The sequence below is a fragment of the Pipistrellus kuhlii genome, unplaced genomic scaffold, assembly GCF_014108245.1.
Source record: "Pipistrellus kuhlii isolate mPipKuh1 unplaced genomic scaffold, mPipKuh1.p scaffold_m20_p_26, whole genome shotgun sequence".
Taxonomy (NCBI): Eukaryota; Metazoa; Chordata; class Mammalia; order Chiroptera; family Vespertilionidae; genus Pipistrellus; species Pipistrellus kuhlii.
The window spans coordinates 7,389,572-7,413,424 of NW_023425525.1; the positions used below are offsets into that span (position 1 = coordinate 7,389,572).

A 23,853-nucleotide genomic window follows, 5' to 3' on the forward strand; every position below is an offset into this window, starting at 1 on the left:
CCACACACTGTAGTGCCTGTGCATAGGTCACACGAAGGACTTTGACATTCATCCCATGAGCATTAGAAAGACATAGAAGTGCCATATGGCCAAGGGTTACATAGTGAGGACAGGGAGATGAGACCTTATCAGATCTGTGTTTTGGGGGGAAATACAAGTATACACTCATTCTTCACAAGCATAACAAGGGAGGTGATCACACTGCGCCCTAGATAATCCTTTGTTGCGTCTGAGCTTCCTGGAAATTCTTACCTTTCCTCTGCCAAGTTTCAGAACAACTGTATCTTGATCTCCAGTTGCGTGTCTGGGAACACACACAGCCTGCCACTAAACCATGCAGCAAAGGCATCTCCTCATGCCAACTTGTTGAGCCTCTTCTCTTCTTTCTGCCTTTCCTTCTGATGGTGGGGAGGTGGCATAGCACAGTTTATTCCTGTTTTTGGCAAAGTATGCATGGCATGACTTCTGGCACCTTCTCTCCCCTCTAGTGGTATAAACTTGGCACATGGCTAAGCCTCACTTTTAGCCTGCAGAGTTGTTCTGAGGATTAGTTGAATTAATACTTGTAGAAGACAGAAAGAGGAGTGGCATGTAGTAAGTACTCAATTAATGCCAGCCATTATAATTAGCCTTGGATGATATAGATAGGTGTCAGAGATAGTGTTAAAGTGAAAAAAACACAACATACAAAACTACATATCATAACAAGGGCTTGCACTAGTGCATTCTTAGAAGTGCCAAGGAAATGTCTGAGGGATGAATGGTGGTAACTTCTGAGTAATGGCACTGGGGCTTAGAGAACGGTAGGCAGGTGCCTTTATTTTTTCACCTCATATTCTTGTAATAGTTGATTTTTTTTAACTATGCAACTATATATTTATCTAATAATGAAATTATAAAGAATAGTTTTGAAACTATTAATATCTAATATGTCAATTTAAAAAACAACAACAATGATTTCATTATAATCTTTTTTTCATAATTTTACTCACTGTTAAGTTTGGAATTGTCATTTGGGGTTAAATATATATTATATATATTTTATATATATATATATGCATATATATATATGTATATATATATATATATATATATATATATATATATATACACACACACACACACACAGTCCAGCAATTTATTCAGTCTCATTTCTTTTGCTTATATTATATTCAACCAAAGCTTTTAAAATCACATTATCTATATATATAAAAGCTTAAGTGACCACTGACTGTTTGACCAGTATCTATGACACACAATGACCACCAGGAGACAGATGCTCCAACCAATAGCTTTGACGTGCACTGACCACCAGGAGGTCAGACGCTCATCATAGGAGCTGCTGAGCTGCAGTGACTTGGCAGCTACGGTTCTTGGGTGACACCTAGAACCAAAGAGGAAGGAGCCCGAATCCAGGTTGCGTCACCTGAGAACCACTCTCTTGCAGTCCCCTCAGGGGGTCAGAGAGCTGGTGTCAGCCCGATCCCCACAGGCCAGGCCAGACTGAGGGACCCCACCAGTGCACAAATCTGTGCACCAGGCCTCTAGTATACGTATAACCCATGAACAGACATCAGTGCAGTGAAGGCCTTGGGAGGGAGAGGAGCAGAGTGGAGAGGGTCAGCGGGGAACGGGGGGTATAAGAGGACATCTGTAATACTTTTAACAATAAAGATAAATGACTCTAATATGCAAATAGACCAAACAGCAGAACATCCGGTTGCTATGATATGCTCTGACCACCAGGGGTGCATGCAGAATATGATGGGTGTTGGCCACAGCGGGATGGTGGAGCAGGTGAGCAGGGGTGTCAGACCAAGGCAGGGCACTGGCCACTATCATCAGGGCAAGCCTCTGTTAGTTACTGAAAATTCATTGTTTCTGCACCACAGGGTCCTGCCAGGCATTCCACCTGTTGCCGGCACTGGAGCCACTGCTCACACCTGTTGTGCCAGTTCCTGACACCAGTCCTGATCTCTCAGTGCCTTCAGCAGGTGCAAGAAGTGGCTGCCAGCCCTGATTGCCCCTCAGGGCTTCTCCATCTCCCCCTGATACTGAAGGGCAATCAGGGCAGCAGCTGTTGCTCGCACCAGCTGAAGGCTCCATCCCCAATTGCTCTGCACCATCAGCAGTGGTGGTGGGAGCAGGGCTGTCAGCAGACAGGGGACCAGATCCAAGATGGGAGGGGCCAGGCTGGGGCACAGGAGACCCGCCCCTGTGCCCACCACAGTCTCAAAGCCCACAGTTCCTTTCAAGGTGCATGAATTCATGCACTGGGCACCTAGTATAAATATAAAATCACATGCTATTACGATCCCACTGGTGTGAAGTCATTCTCCATGTTCCTCCATCTGCATGTGCATTTAGAGATTTGAGAATGCTGTTCTCCCAAGTATAAACAATGTATTTGGTGACTTCATTGTACTTTTAAGCATTGCTTAAATGTTTTATAATGAGCATTTTTATTAAAACAATGACATCATTTCTAAAAATTGGAGGTGAGGAATATTAATTCACTTAGTCATTAGTAGCAAACACAGTATCGAGCATCTATTCCTTCCTAGGAATTCAGAAAACAGCTTCTTCAGGATTTCCATGATGAAGGTCCTTAGCTATTGCTCAGGATAGAGTAGTTACTGAAGGAGGATGTAGGAAGTGTTTTTCAATAACTAACATATAGGTCTGCCAAGCCCCCCCCCCTTTTTTTTAATGTGGAGGTTCTTTATGTTTAAGTAAAGACATCGTTGAATGGAATTGGTATTTATCAATAGTTTATTCTGATCAGTTGAGAATCATTAATTTTGTATAGGGCTGTAACGTGTTTGCTTTAATCATTTAAATACGACTCTGACTCTACTCTTTCCCAGTGCTCACACCCCACAGTTATCTATCAGATAGGAACACAAATCAGGAGAGAACTTTAGCTCCCTTAGAAATACCTTATGAAGCCAACGTGAGCTTGCCAACTAGATTATCACCTCTGCAGAAGATACATTTCTAAGCGGTCACTGTATTATACAGTACTTAGCACACGGAGCCCCTCAAGATATGATATAATGATAAATGGCTGTATAGAAGAAAAAAAAAAACAATCTTCAAGAAACTGCAATGAAACTGATTACCAACTGAATTTTTTAAATCAGGACCAGGAAATGATGGTCTATGGGCCAAGTCTGTCCCATGACCTAATTTGCACAGCACGGGAGCTAACCATGGTTTTTGGATTTTTAAAATTATTTTTAAAAATCAAAAGTAAAAAAGCATTTCAGGTCAGATGAAAATCCTTTGAAAGTCAAATTTCCTGTCCCTAACTGAAGTTGTACCGGAAACATAGCAGGATCATTCATGTACATACCTTCTACAGCTGCATTTGCCCTCAAAGGGCAGAGCTGAGTCTTGTGACAGGACACCCTTAGGCATAATGACAAAGATATTTACTTTCTGACTCCCTTTAGAAAAAGTTGACTGAGCCCTGCATGTCTGTTTGCTGGTGAATAGATAATGCTTTTGTGTTAGACACAGACCTGTTGACGTCGCATCAGAGAAGCTGTAATCTTCAACTTTCCCCACTTCCTTCCAGAATCAGAAGAAACTTACCGTGTGAGGGAAATTAAGTTATCAGGAAGGACTCTGAGTTACATCATGGTAACAAATGGAAAAGTCCTACATATTGCCTCCCAAAGTGATGGATCATAATCTAATTTGAAACTCTTAAATAGCATTAGTAGTTCCTATATTCCAAAACATGTAGTTACTTCCTTTCTGTGTCTGAGGAATCTTTTGAAAGGCAAAAACCTTTTATTCTTGTGACTTTTACAAAATGCAGAGTTGGGCCCTGTGCTCAGTGGCATTACCATGGTAAATGGTTTTAATTGGTTTTTACTTGTATTTTGCTGTCAATAGGATATGATAAACATATGGACAATGGGAAATATGTTTCAGTAGAATGTCTAAACCTTGATAGAGTATCAAATGTTCATTATGACTGGCATTGGCCCTCAGATCTATCATACTATATTATATATGAAAATGTGAAATTAATATAAAAGTCAAACTGCTACCAGTGAAACAGTGTTACCACTAGCACCATAAAATATTAAGGAACTGGAAACACAAGTCATTCTGATTCAGAATCCCCACTGTGTACATGTCTGACCTCGCTGTCCCCTCTTGTTTTGTTGTTTCAGAGGCTGAAGGCCGCGTTGACTCACCACCCTGCTGCTATGTCCAATGGGAATATGAACACCATGGGACACATGATGGAAATGATGGGCTCCCGGCAGGACCAGACGCCGCACCATCACATGCACTCGCACCCGCATCAGCACCAGACACTGCCAGCCCATCACCCCTACCCACACCAGCACCAGCACCCAGCTCACCACCCCCATCCTCAGCCCCATCACCAGCAGAACCACCCACATCATCACTCCCACTCCCACCTTCATGCACACCCAGCACATCACCAGACCTCGCCACACCCACCCCTGCACTCCGGCAACCAAGCACAGGTAGACCCTTTTTGTGATCTCTTCCCCCTTCCTGTTAACAGTACAAGCTCTACTGGGGGGTCATGGGCAGCAACCTTGTTTGACCAGCCCAGGTGTTCTGTCTGACATTCTGGGGGGTTTTATTTCTTAGGAGATAATGATTACCCATAAAATACTACCAGATCATGGTTTTTGTAAGTATTACAGTAAATTTTAGCTCTAGGCTCCAGGGACAAATGTAAACTTCAAGTTCTCCAAAATCTCTTTCTGCAGTGTGTTACGAAGTTAACCCTAAAAATGTATTATCAACGTGAAGAGTAGGAAGAATTTAAGCATGTGAAGAAAGATGTGGATAAAGAATGAGAAAATTAGGTTAATACTATGATTCTAGCCTCAGTGCTTCAAAACATTATAGAGACTCAATTAACTACAATGGCAATATTCTAAATAACATTAAATGCTAAAAACCTAAAGAGTAACATTCCAGGCAGACAGGAGGCTCAATAATGGACGTCGGGGCATAAGGTGCTGTGTAAATGGTGAAGAAAGGTGAGTCATCCCGCCCACTGTGAAATGCGTTGGAGGAGCGGACAGAGAGCCAAGCTCTGCAGATCATCAGTTCAAGCCAAGGGCCAAGTCCCAGGGGGTGGGAGTCACCAGGAGTGGCTGGAAAGGAAGCCAGCATTTAGACTCAACTGAGAGAGAGTTGGGGGACCAGGCAGACATGATGTCACCCAGCCCAACAGGAGAGGCGGGCGTGTGTACCCGAGTGAGTTTTAGCAAGTGGACGAAGGGCCTGCTTCGGAGCACGGCTAGCCTAGATGCTTTGGATCTTCAAGCAGGACGACCTTTGGCATCCCTCCACCCGCTCCACTCTGCCAGCTTCCAAGCAGCTGGGTCAGAATGGTGTCCGAAGCCTAGGACCGCCAAATAACACTTGTTCATCGTCTGCCTCTGGACCTCACAGCGGGCAGCTTCGTGAGCTCTTGGACCCCCTTCCCTAACACACACCGAACCTGGACAGCCATCCACATGGCTGGCCATCCACAAGCAGCTCTCAGTAGATGAGCTATTCAGTAGATAAGCTGATTTCCTAGATAAGCTTACTTTTGCAAAGGTTCTTAGTGGTGTTCAATATAGCAAATAACAGTGCAGGCTTTGGAGAAAACTTCCATTCTTTGCCCACTTTACATCCTCCTGGGTGACAGTGGTCAGATTAACTTCCCTAAGCCTCAGTCTTTCCATCTGCAAAATGGGGTAATAATACACTAAGGTCATAGTCTTAGGTACATTAAGTAAGCAAATGTCTGCAAAGTCCTCAGCATGGTTTTCACTTCATATTGGCCATGATTAATTCTAAAGCCAAGGAATGTGACAGAAGTTGAGCAAGAGTATAGCAATAAAATACTATCCAAAGCACCTTTATAGTCAAGTGCCCTAGTGCAGTGGTTGGCAAAAATCATTAGTCAACAGAGCGGCAAACCACGGCTCCCGAGCCACAGTTTGCTGACCATTGTCCTAGTGGGACATGTACTTAGAAGGGAGAAAGAAAACTATAAGGCCAAAAATAGGCAAGGAGATTCACGTGTGTACTTATTTTTTAAGGGGAAGGATAACATCAAATTTTGGTTGCCTTGGTGTACAGACAAGTTTAACAGTTCCTTGAATATAAAAGCTACTCATTAACTAATTACCAGTTAGCCAATTGCCCTCCATTTCAAGTAAGCTTATATAGGCCAATTATATACACAGTTAGTTCATTGCTATTATAATTAGATGCACAAACAGTTGTGTGTTTTTTTATCCTCTACTAAAAAGAAAGAATCCAGGTTGGTCTTATTAAAATTTGAACAAGATTATTTAGATGGTATTGAAATACCACTCTTAAACTTGGCTAATTAGTGAGAGCTTGTCATATGCTTAATTGTATGATTATTATCAAAATAGTAGGAATAGAAGTTTATTTGGGGTTGTTGTTTTTTAATCCTCACTCTCAAATATGTTTCCATTGATTTTATTTTTGCTATTTTTTTAAGAGAGGGGGAAAGAGAGAGAGCAACAGCAATGTGAGAGAGACACATTGATTGGTTGTCATCTGCACTTGCTCCTGAGTGGGAATTGAGCCTGCAACCCTGCAACTGAGGTCTGTGCCCTTGACCAGAATTAAACCTCAATCCTTCAGTTTGAGGGTTGACACTCTAAACCACATGTGTCAAACACAAGGCCCGCGGGCCAAATTCGTCCCGCCAGGCCTTGCAATGTGGCCCGCACCGCGCTGTCATCACTGCACTCTGCTGCGTTTCCATCACAATAACAGTTTATGACTGTTCAGTAAACCATTCGGCCCGCGATTTAGGCTGGATTTTAGATTTTGGCCCCTTCTCTGATTGAGTTCGACACCCCTACTCTAAACACTGAGCCAAACCAACTAGGGCTGAAGAGGATTTGGAAAAATTCTGTCTTTTTAAAATCACAATTCATTCTCTTTGGTCAAAATTTTCAAAACATCAATACCAACAGAAACCCATTTTTAAAATAATGTGATAAATAACAATATTTCCGGGGAAACAAATCTGGCCTTAGGGTTGCATTTGCAATCTCTCCTGGCTTCTTGTAATTCTCTTGCATGTAAGGATGTCACTCCTTGGCCAAGACAAATTTCTCTTAATTAGAGCACACCTTGAACCCTGAACCAGGACTGAATCTGAAACCACCATATAATTTACCCCTTTGGGTGAAGCACAGGAAACGTGTCAGAAGATGGCTCAGCCCTCATGGCTCAGTGGTTGAGCGTTGATCTGTGAGCCAGAAGGTCACAGTTTGATTCCCAGTCAGGGCACATGCCAGGTTGCAGGCTGGATCTCCACTAGGAGGCAGCCCGTCGATGATTCTCATCAGTTATGTTTCTGTCTCTCCCTCTCTCTGAAATCAATAAGAGTATATTTTTTAAATATAAAAGGATAAAGATTAGTTAAAGTTACTCAGTATTGAAAAAAGATCCCTGCAATGGAAATTAAAACCCAGTTTTGCCTACTCGAGAATCTTATCTAGAGACCGCTAATTCACAAAATGAAATGGTAAAGGCAGAAATAGCCAGAGTTGTGAGTTCCCCTCCAATTCTTTGCTTTATGGTGATAGCTTAGAAGTTAACATCTGAAAGGATAAGAGCTAACTCTTTTCCCATAATAAGGATTCTGCCTTTGTATCCACTCAGGTGGGGTAATACCTTAAACAATTTATTTTTGTTTTTAATATATTTTATTGATTTTTACAGAGAAGAAGAGAGAGGGATAGAGAGCTAGAAACATTGATGAGAAAGAAACATCAATCAGCTGCCTCCTGTATTCCCCCTACTCGGGATGTGCCCAAAACCAAGGTACATGCCCTTGATCAGAATCAAACCTGGGACCCTTCAGTCCACAGGCCAATGCTCTAGCCTAGGGGTGTCGAACTCAATCAGAGAAGGGGCCAAAATCTAAAATCCAGCCTAAATCGCGGGCCGAATGGTTTACTGAACAGTCATAAACTGTCATTGTGATGGAAACGCAGCGGAGTGCAGTGATGACAGCGCGGTGCGGGCCACATTGCAAGGCCTGGCGGGACGGATTTGGCCCGCGGGCCTTGTGTTTGACACATGTGCTCTATCCACTGAGCCAAACCATTTAGGGCAACAATTTATTTTCTTATTCCTCTGTGATGGGGAGGAAAGAAATCAACAATAAAAAAATTTTAGAAAATGTCTTAGCTTTAAATAAAATTACCAAGGGGCAGTCCAACCTCAAGCCCGAGCCTGATGCTTTTGCAGTTACTCATACAATGTTTGATAGGTTTGCAGATTGAAATATATCACCAGCAGTCAGCTGATGTCAACCAGTGGCCATTATTAGCGCAATTACAGTCATTCTGATTGATTTCAATCACAGGGTTAGAATGTGGTATAATAGAAGGGGTTGCTGGAATTCACTTTTAAAACTTTCGCCTGTTATTTCAGCAGGTTAAATGTCTCTTGAAAAACAACTTTATAGGTATTGCAGCCATAAGCTGGAGTGACTGAGAAATGGGGTGAGGGGAGAGAAACACCCTTTATTGAGAATGAAGAAGGGGAGCAAAGAAAGGGTTAGTGTCCAGACACACAAAGAGTCTGTGGTAGAAATTCCACTGGGCGCTGTGTGTCTGCCTCGTGGAGGGAATAAACCTGAATGTGTGGGGGTCTCCCAAATCTTAGATGTGGCTGAGCCCCAAGCAGATCTTACCGGGACTCTGTAAGCACAGTAAACTTTTTAATAAAGTGCTTTGCCACTCCTCGGATTTCCTTATAATGGCTGTAAACGGGGAAGCACAACAGTCCCTCCCTGTCCCGGCACAGTGTAGGGCAGGGCTCAGTGCTGCTCAGTGCCTGCTCTAGAGACCCTGCTTCCCAATCGCCTAGGCCCCCTCAGACTCCTTCTGCTTCAGTCAAACCCTGAACACGGGATCCAACTGCTTTCGGGAGCTCATGGGATCTTCTGAGTGGGCTACAGTGGGATGAGGGCCCAGAGCTGGGCCCTGGGAACAGGGTTTAAAAGCATCGGGATGACAGGAGCTCCCCACCTGCCCAGACAGGCTTTTCCGCGGATGACAGCAGACTCTCCATATTGTGACACTAACCCTGGCCTCTCAGTGCTCACCTGCAGCCAGACACTGGCACTTTACCATTTTAAAATGTACCTTAAATAAAACAGTTTTAGCGTCTGAAGGAGGAGAAACAAAGTGTTCCTCTGCCAGGGCTCAGCCAGTGCCTGTAGGGAAAAATGTATGACTATCTTTTCACAAGTCATCAGTTTATGTGGTCAAAATATCACGCAAGATAGCTCAGTGGATGCTTTTGCTCTCTGAGCTCAAGAGGTGTCCCTGCTGACTGCACTCTTAGCAGACAGGTGGGAGATGCTTACTAAAGCCATGGACTCGGCTGCGCTTTGCCTTTCAACCCAGGCCTGGTGTGCTCCCTCCCCAACCTGTCACCCTCCTTCTCTGTCCCAGCAGGTCTCACCAGCTACACAGCAGATGCAGCCAACCCAGACAATACAGCCGCCCCAGCCCACCGGGGGGCGCCGGCGAAGGGTGGTGGACGAGGATCCGGATGAGAGGAGGCGGAAATTTCTGGAACGGAACCGAGCTGCCGCCACCCGCTGCAGACAGAAGAGGAAGGTCTGGGTGATGTCACTGGAAAAGAAAGCCGAAGAGCTCACCCAGACAAACATGCAGCTTCAGGTGCAGCCACTGCCCCTTCCACAGCCCTCAAAGGCCCTGTGTGCAGATGGCACTTCCTGTGGCAGTAACACCACACATCAGCCCCCAGAGCAACTGCAGGCTCCCTCCGCCAGCACTATTCCCTGGGGACTCCCAGAGGACAATAAGCCCTCAGTCTCAGTCCGCCCGCACGGCTCTAGGAGGGAGAGCCTGCCCCGTCAGTCACAGGCCTGGGAGCTCTGGCTTCGGAGGGTCACACTCAGGCTCAGCAGTTACTTGCTGTGTTTACTCTCGCCAGCTCTCAGTTTCCTCATCTCTGAAGTGGGAAAATAACCCCACAGAGTTGCTGGGAAGAATAAATGAACTAATGTGTGCAAAGCCATTTGCCCAATGCCTGGCATGTAATTTTCACCTGAAAGGCACTCACTTCTGCAAAGTCACCGGTGAGGGCTTGCTTTGGCTCGCATGAGATTATCTATATTTTTGTTTAAAGGAGGAAAGGGAGGCTCATGTTTATTACTGGGCTCTATAAGAAGAGGCACGTTTTTCTCTCTCATTTTCAAACTTGAGATTTTAATCTTGTGTGATTTGTTCCTTCCAGGGGTGGCTCACTGGGGACACTCTAGAGGCCACATCAGGAGCGTTTGGGAGAAGGGTGGGAAACGCCAGGCGTGGGGCGTCTCCAGCAGACTCGGCGCTGTGAAATGATGTGTTCGGGGCAATTGTTCTAACACAGAAAGCAGCGCCCTGTTCTCGGCAGGGAAAAGCACTGAAGAGATGTGACCAGCAGTCCAGGGGCAGAGAGATGGCTAAAGAGGAGGGGAGGAGAGGAAGGTTGCCCTAGCCGGGAAAGAGCTGTTTCTCAGAAGTTCATGGTCACCTTCCGCTCCCGCACGGGGTTCTCTGTGCATCATTAGAAAGGAGCAATTAGGCTGCCAAATCCCCAACGCTTTTGCATATTCAGTTCCATTAATGGGAATGACTTTGGGGCATCCAATGTATAAGTTGAAAATATACAAAGAAATTTTGGGTGATACATATCATAATCTATGGATGTTCACTCTTCCCCCTAAATGTATCATTCTTTTTGTGATAGACATGAGAAAGAACCTGAGAAACATGTAGAGCAGAGATGAGGGGAATTATAATTATTCCTCCCAATATTTTATATGCTATATGAGGGTGGGAGCTGTGTCTAATTGCCTTCTCCCCACCACCACCTACCTCCCCATTTCTAGCTGGTGTCTAGTTAGCATGGTGAATTCTGAATGTGCGCACTCAGCCTCTGCTGAATAAATGAATGTGTTCCCTGTCTCTGGATGCCCCGAGAGCTGGCGGCCTGGCCATTTGGCAGGGATGCGTTTGAAGGGAGTGGAGCCACAGTAGGATGGCTGGACTTAGACACCTCGAGAGTCACTCCAGCCTGCGAGTCTAATTCTAGAATCTGGCAGGCATGGTAGCATGCGAGGAGTGAGGAGGTAGAACGTAGACAAATACTCTTAATACTCATAGTACTCTATTTTATTTGTATTGAAAAATGTCATTAGAACATCAAACCTTCAATTTCTCAAACCCTATTAGTAAGGATGAGGCTAAATTATTACAAAGTGAGTTAATTCGTACAAACATGTTAAGTAAATAAGAGTCCTGGTGGATGTGGACCTAGCAAATATTACAGCCATGGTGCTGCTCTGGCCGACGGTGGGAAGCCCTTGAATTTGCTACCAGGTCTGAGGTCTGTAAGAAGACCTTGAAAATCTGCAGGGTTTCTGTCTTGACAATGTTGACTTTTGGGCTCGGTACTCAGTACTTGGTACTTCTCTGTTGTATCCTGTGTGTCGCACGTGTTGTGCGATATCCTTGATCTCTCCCCACTGGCTATCAGTAGCACCCTTTACCCCCTCCCCTCCATTTGTGACAACCAAGAAGTCTCCAGATGTTTCCAAATGTCCTTTGCGGAGGCAAAATCGTCCCAGGTTGAAACCACTGCCTTAGACGAGGGAGCCAGCTGGCATGGATCAGATGCCAACAAATGTTTAAATCAGTTTCCACTAAAAGGAGTCATTGCGGAATGACTCCAGGCATTGACTGTGGTCCTAGAGCATGAGAACACGGAGGGTTCCAGCAGAGAGCCAGGAAAGTAAAGATGCCATGGACCTCGAGGCCAGATGTGTTCATGATTTGGCAAGATGCATGTATATTATTGCTTTTACAAATAGATAAGGTACATTTACCCTTTACAGACCCTAATCCCTGAGTTTTTACATTTCTTTAGGGCCGGCATGGCTAATGAAAAGAAAAGTTAGAATTCTTGCCCTTGAAAATCAACCAACAGGTCTCGAGATGTGGGGTTGGTGAGGCGGTGCCCGGGGAAGGGGCAGTCTCTGAAAAGCCTGCATTGTTGATGTTCTCCTGCCACTGCTTGGTTCCAAGGGACAGAAACCACACCGCTGCCTTTCTCTGTGCTGGTGGGTGCTCTGCCCCACGCCTTGCGACGCAGGAGAGGGTAGCAGATCGCTACCTTTGAGTGACCCTTTCCCTCTCAGTGGACCTTTGTCAGAAGAAAAAGGTGTCTCTCTTGACGCTGGTTCAGTGAGCCAAATTTTAAGTAAACAGAAATGGAAGGTGCTAAGCAAACAAACTCCAGCCAAATGGAATATCCAAGGTCTGGATGGCCAGCTGCCACTTTTGAGTTGTTTTCCAGCATAGAACCTTCTAGTTAGGTTGCAGAGTTTCAGATTGGAAAAATCAGACCTAAGAAAACAAAGTCAAACTCCCAGACCTCATTTCCTTCCCTCATGACACATCTCTACCTAAGAGGTCAGCGCAGGTATAGAATTGAGGGAGATGGGAGACGCCACCCAATCTGACATTTTGTTTAGGGAGAAAATAAGTCTCAGGGGACGTGACAAGTCTTCCCACAAGTCCCACAACCAGCCAGCATCAGGATGAGGACCCCCATAAGTCTTCTCTTGACCTAATCCCTCTTGCTCTGTGACCTTTCATTCTAGAAAGTTCTGAAACTAAAGATATCCACATTCTTTTCTTTGACAGAGTAGCAAAAATCAGCTCTAAAGTCATCAGCTGCTGATGTGGGGCTCCGTGAGCAGACTGTTTGTGTTCGATGCATGATATGGAAATCATCTGGTCACCCACTGAAATAATTGCTTTTCTTTTTTAGTACAGAGACACATGGCCTAAGTCGCTGCTGAAATTTTAGACACATGAGTCCAGGTTTGGGACTTGGCAAGAGAATAGGCCAGATGGGAACTGTTGCTTGACAAATTGAAAGTCCTTTGTTTCGGAATGAACCAAACCTGGCTTCAGCTAATCTACAAAAAGAAGTGGGGGAGGAGCTACATTGCAGAGCTCATTTTGATTTGATTTTTTTGGCACATACTACTGTTTGCATCAATAAGCATTCTGGATTTATCCTATTAACAAAATGACATCCCCCAAACTCAAAACTGCAAGTATAGCTTTGAGGGACTTCTCAGAATGCTTATTTAAAGTATGTTATTATAGGATTGAATGTCTCTGTAGGGGGCGCCACTTCATCCCAAGGCAACTGAGGGATTTAAGAACAGATTAATCCAACAATATCTCATTTACCCTTTATTTAAATGGCTGACTACTTCAGTTCGCAGCAAACCCAAACCAGCTTAGATGGGCTGATTTTAGCAGGAGAATCAGTACTGATTACTACTACTCTGCTTTCTCAAAGTATGAAGACCTTACACTGTTATAACCTACACGGGGAGTCAAAAAGAAAAAATGGTGAAGTGCCTCAATGTATAAAGCAAGGTAACAGAGTAAGAAAATGCCTGCAGAGGTCCTGGTTTTTATTTCCCTAGAGCTGCAGGCCGCATTGATCCCTTTCATGAATTTCAAAACATTTGCTATCTGCTTGTTCTCTTTCTAAATGAATTCAAGGTGGTTCTACTTATGTTACCTTGGACGGCGTTTTGTTTAAGAGAGTCTGGTATTTGTGCATGTCCTACCTGTCAGGCTATCGATCCTGAATCTGTAGGGCGATTATGCATGTGCACAGCACAGTATACCTCTGCTTTTTCCAGGGCAGCCAATCTTGACATGTCTTACCTCGAAGCCTCCATCATGGTCTCTGATGAAGACTCTATACACTCAACAACACACACACACACACACACACACACACCAAATTTTGCACTAAATGAAACTTAATGCTGCTTTTGGAATCTGATAACATTTGGAAGCGTAGGAGATGCTACAACTGGCTCCCATAGAAAATATGAAACTTAAAAGATAAGCATGTTTGAGAATATACCAAAAGTAGTTAACCAACGACTAAAAAGTCAAGATTGAGTTCTTCATTAGATTAACTTTCTCAGTAGAAGGTAACACAGAAACACTCATAGATTAAGAAACTACCTTGCAAGAAAGAACTAGAGAACTAGTCCAACGATCTCGTTTTACGTTTGTTGGGAAGGCAACTTGGGACGCCAAACCCTATTATTCTTAACTTGCACTTGAGAGTTCCTTTTCCACAGGAAACTTGCCCCGTGAATTTCTGTGGCCGTTAGACTTGGATTCAGTCCTTATCAGTAATTATGTGTGTATGGGCTAAACAAGAGACTGATTGTTTTTCTCTACCGAGAATATTAATCGCCATTCATTTCCTAACCACAACATAGCTACTAGTAAGTAACATAATTACTAACACACTACATTAAGAAATATGTCCATATCCACATATATCTCTCAATGATGGCCAGTTGTCACAGTACTTCCCAAGTTCCCACATTTTTACAGACCTTCACAACTCCTAGGGCCTCAGTTTCTATACTTACAACATGTAGATTTATTAATAAGGTGCTTTGCAATCTGCAGACAAAAATGCCACTGCAGTCGCATGTTCTGTATGGAGCTCCGGTTATAGGTAGGGACACCACATTGCGTAGTGGTGATTGGTGCTGTTTTATCGTGGCCTCTCACGAAAGCGAAAAGTTTATTGTGAAAAGATTTGGGGTATGCCAACAATTGTGGGCAGTTAGCGCCTTGCCACTGCAGAAACCCAAAGAACGGAATTCCAAGTGTTTTCTTAAGGAAGAGGCAAAGAACACACCGTGCCTGGGAAGTTGGGAAGTCGAGCCTGCCTAGACAGGGGACTGCCCAGGACATCGCAGGGGAAGCAGTGGGGACCAAGATCAACCTTTTGAGAGGGCCACAAAGTGGAATTTTTTCTTTCTTCCCGAAGCGTAAGAAAGTCCTGTTGTTTGGTTTTGTTGGAAACACTGTCCTTATTGGTTGTTTCCTGGGTCACAGGAGGACAGTGTGGGTGGACGCTCTACAACTTGGAACTTGACTCCGCCTTCTAGGCACCTTCCCTGTGTCACCTGGGGCTGAGAGTTTCTTGTTGGGGAGCAGGTGTCCAGCAGCGGTCCTTTCAGAAAAGGGTCATTTTGTAGTCCCCATGAGAACCACATGGCATTAGGCAGCCGGGCTCGATAGTCACACATCTCGTTTTTCTTTTTCTCCTTTTCAGTTTTGTTGTTGTTTGTTGTTTTTAACCTGGGGCTGCCTTCTATATAATGAGCTAAAAGTAGCTTTCTTTACACAACTTATATTAAGCAGAGAGGTAGCTGGTACAAGCAGGGGAAGCTGTCTGAATTTAAGTGGGCATGAAATCAGAGAGGAGAGAATTCGTGTTTAGGGCTAAAATAAATTGTCCTATAAATAAAGTTGTCCCACTGACCCCAGAATTGACAAGGGTCACTTTTGGCTGTGATCAATCACACTCATTTGGAGGCAGGAGGTACAATTCACCTTGCTGACTGTTCTCAGATTTAAGAGCAATTTTCCTGTGCCATGAAGTGATTTATTCATTAATAATGCTAATTTCTTCCATAGATTTTTTTTTTTAAATTTGAAAGGAGTAAGAAATGCTCTGGAATGAGATTTTTTAAATTTTGTTATTTGTGTTACTCAACATCTGATTGCCTATAATGCATTTTGCTAATGAATGTGGAAATGGGAGGTATTGTTTAAAACAAGTTTCAAAAAAATTTTTATAATTAACTTCTAGAATCCCAAACTTACTTTTCTAGGTGATAAATACATGCCTGAAAAGCCAAGCTCATATTGAAAGTGTAGCTATGACTTAATGACAGCAGTGTTAAAACACCTTTCCTGTGTGCATGTTTCTTTAACGTCTCCCATGCACATAATGCCTGGCAGCCACTAATGAGCACAGGCCGGAGAGAGGGTGTTATGTATCATAACTGTGAAATGGCTTATTTGAGATAGTGCTGTGTTTCTAGGTTACTTTTATCAAGTGGAAGCACCTTGGAACCAGCCATCTATTCTAAGTACTTGTAGGCAACGGTGCCAACTAAATTATTATGCAAAGTCACGGGCTTATCCTTTGAATTACCACCTTAAGTGGAGATCCAAGGCACTTATTTAAGTGAATAAGGAACATTCACATACAATCCACAACACCCTGCTACTGATGCGGGGAGAGAGCAGGGGGCACAGAGGAAGACTTTATAGACTGAAATTAGCCAAAATAGTTAATGAACCCATGAAATTGATTCTATCGTGATCCAGAAGTTCATGGCCCATGTCTCCCTAGGCTGACCTCATCCCACTAGTCCAGGACCAATGCTTGTGCCAGGTGCCTCTATGCCTCCTGCTAAGTGAGCGTCAGGCAGGGGGACGTACTCTGTTGAACTAGAGCCCATTTGGAACTTCGGGGAAATCTGGTGGTAGATGGGTCAGCTTATTCTGACGGTATTTTCAGTTGGAAGCCCTACAAGTCTTCCCATTGCCTCACGTTCACCTTCTCATCAACCTGAGCTTGTCAGACAGTGTACAGATGGTAATTACCATAGCCAAATTTTATTGAGTGCTTACTATGTGCTAGGCATTGTTCTGAGTGCTTTACATCCATGACCTCATTTAATCCTCACAGCAACTCAGAGAACTTTGTGCTGTTCTGATCCCCGTCTTATAAACAAGGTCACTGGAGCTCACAGGGTTACATTACCTGCCTGGAATCACTCATTGAGTGGAGATTCCACCCAAGTAACCTGGCTCCAGAGTAAACCTGAACGGTGGACTCTGCAGTTTTGATAGGACCCAGCTCTTGAATTGAAACCTCATCTCTGCAGGAAGCCTCGGGTAATGTGAAGGGTGAGGGCCGAAGTGAAGGCAAGCTACACCTTTCCAGACGAATCCTATTAAATAATATTCTTAATGCCATTCAGTCGTAACAGAAAAGCTCACCGATTTCACTGTTGGAAGTGCACGGGGGCCTTAGGTTTGTGTTCACTGTCTTCTCAACATGTCTCTCCTACGTCTCTTTCCAGAATGAAGTGTCCATGTTGAAAAACGAGGTGGCACAGCTGAAACAGTTGTTGCTAACGCATAAAGATTGCCCAATCACAGCCATGCAGAAAGAGTCACAAGGATATCTAAGTAAGTCATTGGCTTTCTTGCTGTTTTTCATATTCAGTGTTTTGCCTCTAATTTTGCACTCGACTGTATTGAAAGAGCAGGAGTAAAGTGGAGGCTGTCCATCCAGGCAGGCACACTAGAACTCCAATGGCTACAGACAATGCCACCAGAGGCAGGCCTCGGGCTTCACCACGCCCACCACCTCCTGATAATTTCTGGCTAGACTTTCCCTGGCATTTCACATTGTAAAACCCTCCCCAGTTCCAGCTCTGCAAACAGTAGAAAAAATGGCCTTCTGGTGCCCAGTTACCACGGGCCAGCAATCTTCCAGAGAAATCCATGGGCTGGCAAACAGGCCTTGGGTGAATCACATCCAATGCCTCAGGCTATGCAGCATGTTATTCACTGAGCTGAAAAACCGGTGACCTTGCCTCAGTTTGTCAATACCTAAAGTGGATCCCCTTTCTGAAACCCCAAGTTCTGCAGCTGGAATGTCAGTAGATTGGTTAACTATTAGTTGAGTAGGGGGTGGTGGGAGGTGCAGGGACTCACTGCTGAAGGTCAATTTATTTTCAAATAATTTTTTAGATTGAGCAACACAGAGTCTCCCACCACATGTGAGTATTTTTCCACATTTGATGTATGGACGGCTATTTGAAAATACCAGGTGGGGAACGTCACATCCCAAGACTCAAACACGTCCAATCATTCTGCTGATCTAGAAAGCATGGCTTTGCTTGTAGCTCTAAAAGGGGAAGGCATAGCTTTGTGACTACCGTTTAAAGTTCTGAAATTAACCCCCAGGAAGAACATATGTGAAAACTCCTCTATTTCTAGCAAACGTCTAGAAGTATTTTTCTAGATGTGAGTAGCCCACAAGTCACCCAGGAGAGAGCTATATTGGGGCGTGTGTGTGTGTTTTTTCCTAGGTCCGGAGAGCAGCCCTCCCGCAAGCCCGGTCCCTGCTTGCTCCCAGCAGCAGGTCATCCAGCATAACACCATCACCACGTCCTCGGCGGTCAGCGAGGTGGTGGGGAGCTCCACCCTCAGCCAGCTCACCACTCACAGAACAGACCTGAACCCGATCCTTTAAAACCCAGGGGTCAGACCTTGCCTCCAAGAAGAGCGGCCGTGCCCCGTGCGTCCTTTGCTTGAAGGGCATTTTTAGAATTAACTCAGACCTGGAAGACGCCTCAGTTCTTCAGAGACTGGCTTTCGTTTTTATAGTCATTATGGAAATGTTGTCTTTTATACTTAGCTCTATGAGAAAAAAAGGGAGTTATGCAATTACTATCTATCGGCTTGGGAAATGCTTTGGTGCTTTTCTCCAGTGTTCTGGTACCAGTTACATGTTTATGAACTGAATGCTTTCTGTATATAGTCATGGTTTCATTATCAGTCCAACCCTCTGCCTGAGACATTGACTCTTGTTAAGCCGCAGCTTATAGCCAAAACGAGGCATGCTTAGATGTCAGCAGATGCAAGGCAACTGGGTGAGAAGTCTGATGACATCATAGCCCATGTTGAGCTTGTGCTGTGATGTCACCAGAATCCCAGATAAACACAGAGCCTCTTCCACAGCTTTGTTTCTCTTACTATAAAAGCATAAGATCCACTGATGTCCAAATAACGCCACCAGGCACCTCCCTCCCCTCCCGCTGCCCCTGGCCCACTTCCTCCACTGCCCACTTCCTTCTCCATTCCCACTCCTTCCTGGCCTCCCTGTTTACTCTACATCTTGACTTTCTTCTGCTTTATTTCCCCCCCTTGAGCATTGCATGTAAAGAAGAAAATAATATTTCAAGAAAAAACTAAAAGCAAACCTCAGCAACATGGACCTAGCCATTGCTTCCCTTGCCATTGACCTGCAGCTGGAGTTCATTCAACTCGTGCTTCTTACAAAATAGTAACCAGGAGATGTTTAATGTGCCTGATTTAATGTTTTTAATAATCAGAGCAAATAAAAAGTGGCTTAGCCATAGGTGAAGCACTGTTGAGTGCCAGCTGTGGAGACACTAGGGAAGGGAGCCTTGTAAGCCTCGATTGTGAAAGTCCAAATCATGATGCGAGGCTATAACATCACACCCTCAACTCACAGCTGGTTTTATATGGCCTGTCTATAATGTCGAAAACCCATGTACTTTATAATAATTCAGAAGGGCTCTATTCACTACACAAATTACATTGTTCAGTCATCAGCTACTAATAGCCTAAGATTTATTGTTGTGTGTGCTTTTTCTTAAGCCTATGGAACCAGCTTTGCAGTTCTGGTGGGTGAAAGTAGATGAACTGGCGGAGGAACAAAGAGAGAAAGAAAACCTAACGCTCCATTGGGGCCCTCCCCGCCCTCCCACGGCAGCGAAAGAAAGGACCCATGGACTTGGCTGCTCCACTCTCCTGAACAATTCCCATTTACATTTTCAACAACTTTTGTGGAATTGCCCATTATACAAAGCAGATAGCTCCAAACCACAGTTGTGCCTCCTTGAATCAAGCCATTCTACTGTGCTAATGTTTTAATATCACATCTCACAAATAACCAGGCTAATGTTTCTCTTTAGCAGTCTAGACAGGTGCTGGTGTTTCATCTCCATTTGAATGCTTGACCTCCTAACATGAGTGTCTGTGTGTATGTGTGTGTGTGTGTGTACGTGCGCGTGCATGTGTATGTGTGTGTTCATGGGATTTAAAGGAATAGTATTTTACAAAAGGTGTAGCTTTTATAAGAGTTCAGAAAAAGGAAGGATGTGTGTGTCTCACTATAGTTTAAGAATCTATTTTGGAGAAAAAAGAAAATATGAGAGTTGTGAAGCATGATTTTTATAACTAGTTTCAGTTTTATCTACTAACTTACTTTTTAAATCAATATTTATCAGCAATCTTTTCATGTATGCAGTGCTTTCGAAGGAAACTTTTGAGTATCCAGTGAAACTCATGACCTGGATATATGTTCTAAAAATCAAAGCAAAAACAAACAAAAAAAGAAGAAAAAAAAAAAGGAAAAGAGAAAAAAAAGAAAAATGTAAACAAAAAGGATTTTCTATATTTTAGATGAACATATCATTTTTAAGTATTTTAAATACTGAATTCAAAGTTGTTTTTTATTCTGTCTTGTTTTGAATCCCAGCAGTAACAGTTGAGTGGTTTAACCTGACTGGCTTCCTAAGAAACATTGAAGATTTAGCTAAAAAAGAAGTTAACATTCTTATTTCTTTATTGAAATGAAAAATAATTTTTCATAACTCCTGCCTAGGACTATCTATGTGACCCTCTACAAAGGAGAAAGAGCTCATTGAAATGTTTACTTGTTGTTTTTTTAATTTTTTAATTTTAATTTTTGCTTTAAGTAAACAAAAACTTTTCTTTCTTTACTGCATGCATAGCACTTATGAAACGGATTTTTTAAAAATCCATCGGTGATACCAGAATGTCCAGGGAGTGGGTTGTCACTAAAATTATGGTTTACTGTTGTTCCACCTCTTGACTGAAATATTCAGTTGCTGAACCCAAAGCCTCTGCAGTTAAGAACTTGCCTGAGTTTCCTTAATTCAGCAACTTGACAGTTTGACTGATGTGCATTCTATATAGCTCAATTATGTCTGTTCTTTATGCTAAGTAGGCGAACCAGCCACACACGTTGGCCAACGGGCCTCCGAGGATAATTAGAAGGAACTGTCTTGTTGCACGCAGGGCCATTAGGTGTGTTCGTTAGCAGTGTGGAAACAGTCCCTGGGAGATGCCAGCTCGTTCTCAGGGCTTGAAATCCCAAAACAGAAAGGCTCATGGGTCACATCCAACACTCAGCTTGTCAATATGAAGTGATTTCCCTTGAAGAACCTGCTTTCTCCGGACTATGGAATAATCAGTCCTCCCTCTTACCCTACACTTTTTGCCAATCTGGGAAAATGTCTTTCTCCCCATTCTTCTCTCCCACTGAGCTGCTGGGTCACCCGGGGTCACCCGTCCGTAATTCCATGATATTCAGAGCATTCACCCCCAGGGCTCTGCAGCGCTGTCTTCCCCGCTCCCTCGGCATATTTTTATCGGCAGGACGTACCTCTGAAGTCCCTACCAGCCTACCTGGACACGTCTACCTTTTCCTCCCTGCCTTATGTGATGGGATTAACACCTTAGGTGAGTGCACCTGGTAATGTTTCTACCAGCTGAATCCTCCCAGAAACTGAGGCATCCAATCCGAGTTGTTTCTCCTTACGACACTTCCCAGCATGCCCAGGGACAGGTACGGTGGGGATCCTAGCCATGGATGAATGCACTTATTTCAAAGCCAGGTGTTAGGTCAGAAGTCTTCCCTATACCCTCCCCCTCTCCCTGCTCCCACCTCCAAGTCAAAGTCCGCCAAGTCGCCGTCTCAGCACAGCTGGTCGGAGCGATCTGTGCTGTCACCACATGGTTAGCACGAGGGTGACTGACTTGGGGCAAATGCTCTTTGAAGCTGATTCGGTCAAACGCAGCAAGTTCCCAGAGGAGGGGCATCAACGGTGAGCGTTCAGCTGGTGGTTGCCTGTTAGTGAAGCACATTGGAGTGTCTGTTGATTGCTCATTTGAAATCTTAAACTAGCTGCAGCGGAAGACCAGCCCTTGGCTGGGGGTGGTAGGTTAAGCTTCAGTAACAGCTATAAAACTAGCCATTTGGTTAGAATAGAATGTGCTTTCTGGTTAATAAAAGTCATCTAAGAAAATATATATGTATGTATGTTTGTATACAGTGGAAGTCAAGGACCAAAGCAAAATTTGAACAGGAATCTATTAATTTAGAATTTTATAAGATATTTATTAATAAATGTTATTTTTAAACATTCCATTTGAACAGTATTCTTCTGTAGGATCTACTTGTTTTTAAAGTATTAGCTCATAATAAACTACTCTAGTGTATGTAGCCTCATTTTTCAGGGTTTCAAATGGCTGCGCTCCATCATTTGGTGGAAATGTTTGCCTGGACCTCTTTGCATAGAAATATCAAGGATTATTATTGCTCCGTGAGTTATTTTTTAATCTGTTCTGAACAGCTTTTTAAAAAATAAATAAATAGAAATGCATTTATTCCTTTGTGCATGTGTAACGTAAGCTCTCCCCATTAGGGAGCAGAGTTCAGCTAAAGGGGCTCAGTAACTACAACTGGAACACTTTCTTGTAAAAGTGTAAAAACAACTTCATCTCTGTGTCTCTCCACCCCACCCCAATTTCCTCGAGTGCTTTGCGCTATTCAGCTCTTCCTGCTCTTATTGTCCCTTCTCAAACAATGCGCAGTAGCTTTAAGCCGCTCCAGCGCCATTCTGCAGTCTATCTGAGAAGGAAAAGGAAACAACCCATTTAAATTTGAATGAAACCGTGCCTATGCAAACAGTAGCAATTTAGAACCTCTCTTCTGCTTAAAATAATTTATATTTTAAAGTTGCACTTTAGCTTTTCTGATCCCTTTCTCTTGTTCTCCCACGAACCTCCACCCTGTCCTCAAACTTGCCTTCCCTCTTCCCTCTTCACTGAACCCCAGCCTTTCCCCCAGGCTCTGAGCTGCATCATTTGGCATCCTTTACATAATATTTGCACCAGGTACACTTGCGTGTGGTCCTAAGTAGCCTAGCGAAGATGTGCTGCTCACATCACCTAGATCTGTGGTCGGCAAACTGCAGCTCGCGAGCCACATGCAGCTCTTTGGCCCCTTGAGTGTGGCTCTTCCACAAGATACCACGGCTTGGGAGAGTCTATCTTGAAGAAATGGCGTTAGAAGAAGTTTGTTTTAAAAAATTGGCTCTCAAAAGAAATTTCAATTGTTGTACTGTTGATAGTTGGTTCTGTTGACTAGTGAGTTTGCTGACCACTGGCCTAGATGAAGCCTGCTATGCGAATGCACAGGGGAAGAGCCAGTTTATACTCTGTACTTTTATTCACAGCATGTTTTTGTAAAATGTTATATTATGCAACAGATGTGAGGCAGCAGCTGAGCTACCCTTAAGAATTTTCTGTCTTACCCTCCAAACCAAAGTGTCCTGAATGAGCCAGGAGACTTACTGTGTGCACGTCATGGTGCACGGTGGTGGACTGTGGTAGCCATGGTCTCTGAGGCTGCTCACACAGCAGTGGGCCTTTCTAGTCCATCCCTAGGTCTCAAAAATGCAACGTTGCCTTGTAGCAAAGTTAGGGACAGCGCCTTTATTTTACAGCTGTAATCTAAGGAAGGACAAGACGACACTGAAGCAATAAACGTACAAGTACACTCCAATACCAAAACAGAGAAATGAAAAGAAAAAAAATAAACCTTCGTTCATCATGTTGTGAACATAAAAAAAGTGTATGTCCATTCAAAAATATTTTACTATTTCTTGTGGAGTTTCTCAGTGATGCAATGCTTATAGCCAAATTGCTTAAAGAGTGTTTATATATTTTTTTCTTTATAAATTGTCTATTTTTTAATAAAAACTATTTAACCACACATTGAAGAGGGGGGTAAGGCCAAATTGCCAGCATTTGTTTCAAGGTGAATATTCTCCTGTGGCACTCTGATACCTTTCCAAGCGTATCATCAGAGGGAACTGATCATTATCAGCTGTTCAATGTAGACCAACTTACAGTGTCTAACTCATTAGAATTCAGGATTTAGAAAGCTCTTAAGCCATTTGAGGTTTTCTTGCATTGAGTTTCATGTTATAAAACCTCATAGAACTTTTGTTTTTACAGA

General features: G+C 43.6%; 1 protein-coding gene across 4 annotated transcripts in view; it reads left to right on the forward strand.

The window, feature by feature from the left end:
• Positions 1-20,142, forward strand: part of CREB5 (cAMP responsive element binding protein 5) — a 383,557-nt gene extending 363,415 nt beyond the window's left edge. For 2 of the 4 annotated variants that reach the window (XM_045587224.1, XM_036453720.1), the window contains 4 exons: positions 4,188-4,511; positions 9,513-9,740; positions 17,069-17,177; positions 18,086-20,142. In XM_045587224.1, coding sequence (XP_045443180.1) covers positions 4,188-4,511; positions 9,513-9,740; positions 17,069-17,177; positions 18,086-18,249 — 825 coding nt within the window. In that variant the 3' untranslated portion in view covers positions 18,250-20,142. Of the gene's footprint in view, positions 1-4,187; positions 4,512-9,509; positions 9,741-17,068; positions 17,178-17,744; positions 17,774-18,085 lie in introns of all 4 variants that reach the window. The other 2 variants (XM_045587225.1, XM_036453719.2) reach the window with 2 other exon arrangements.
• The last annotated feature ends 3,711 nt before the right edge of the window (positions 20,143-23,853 follow it).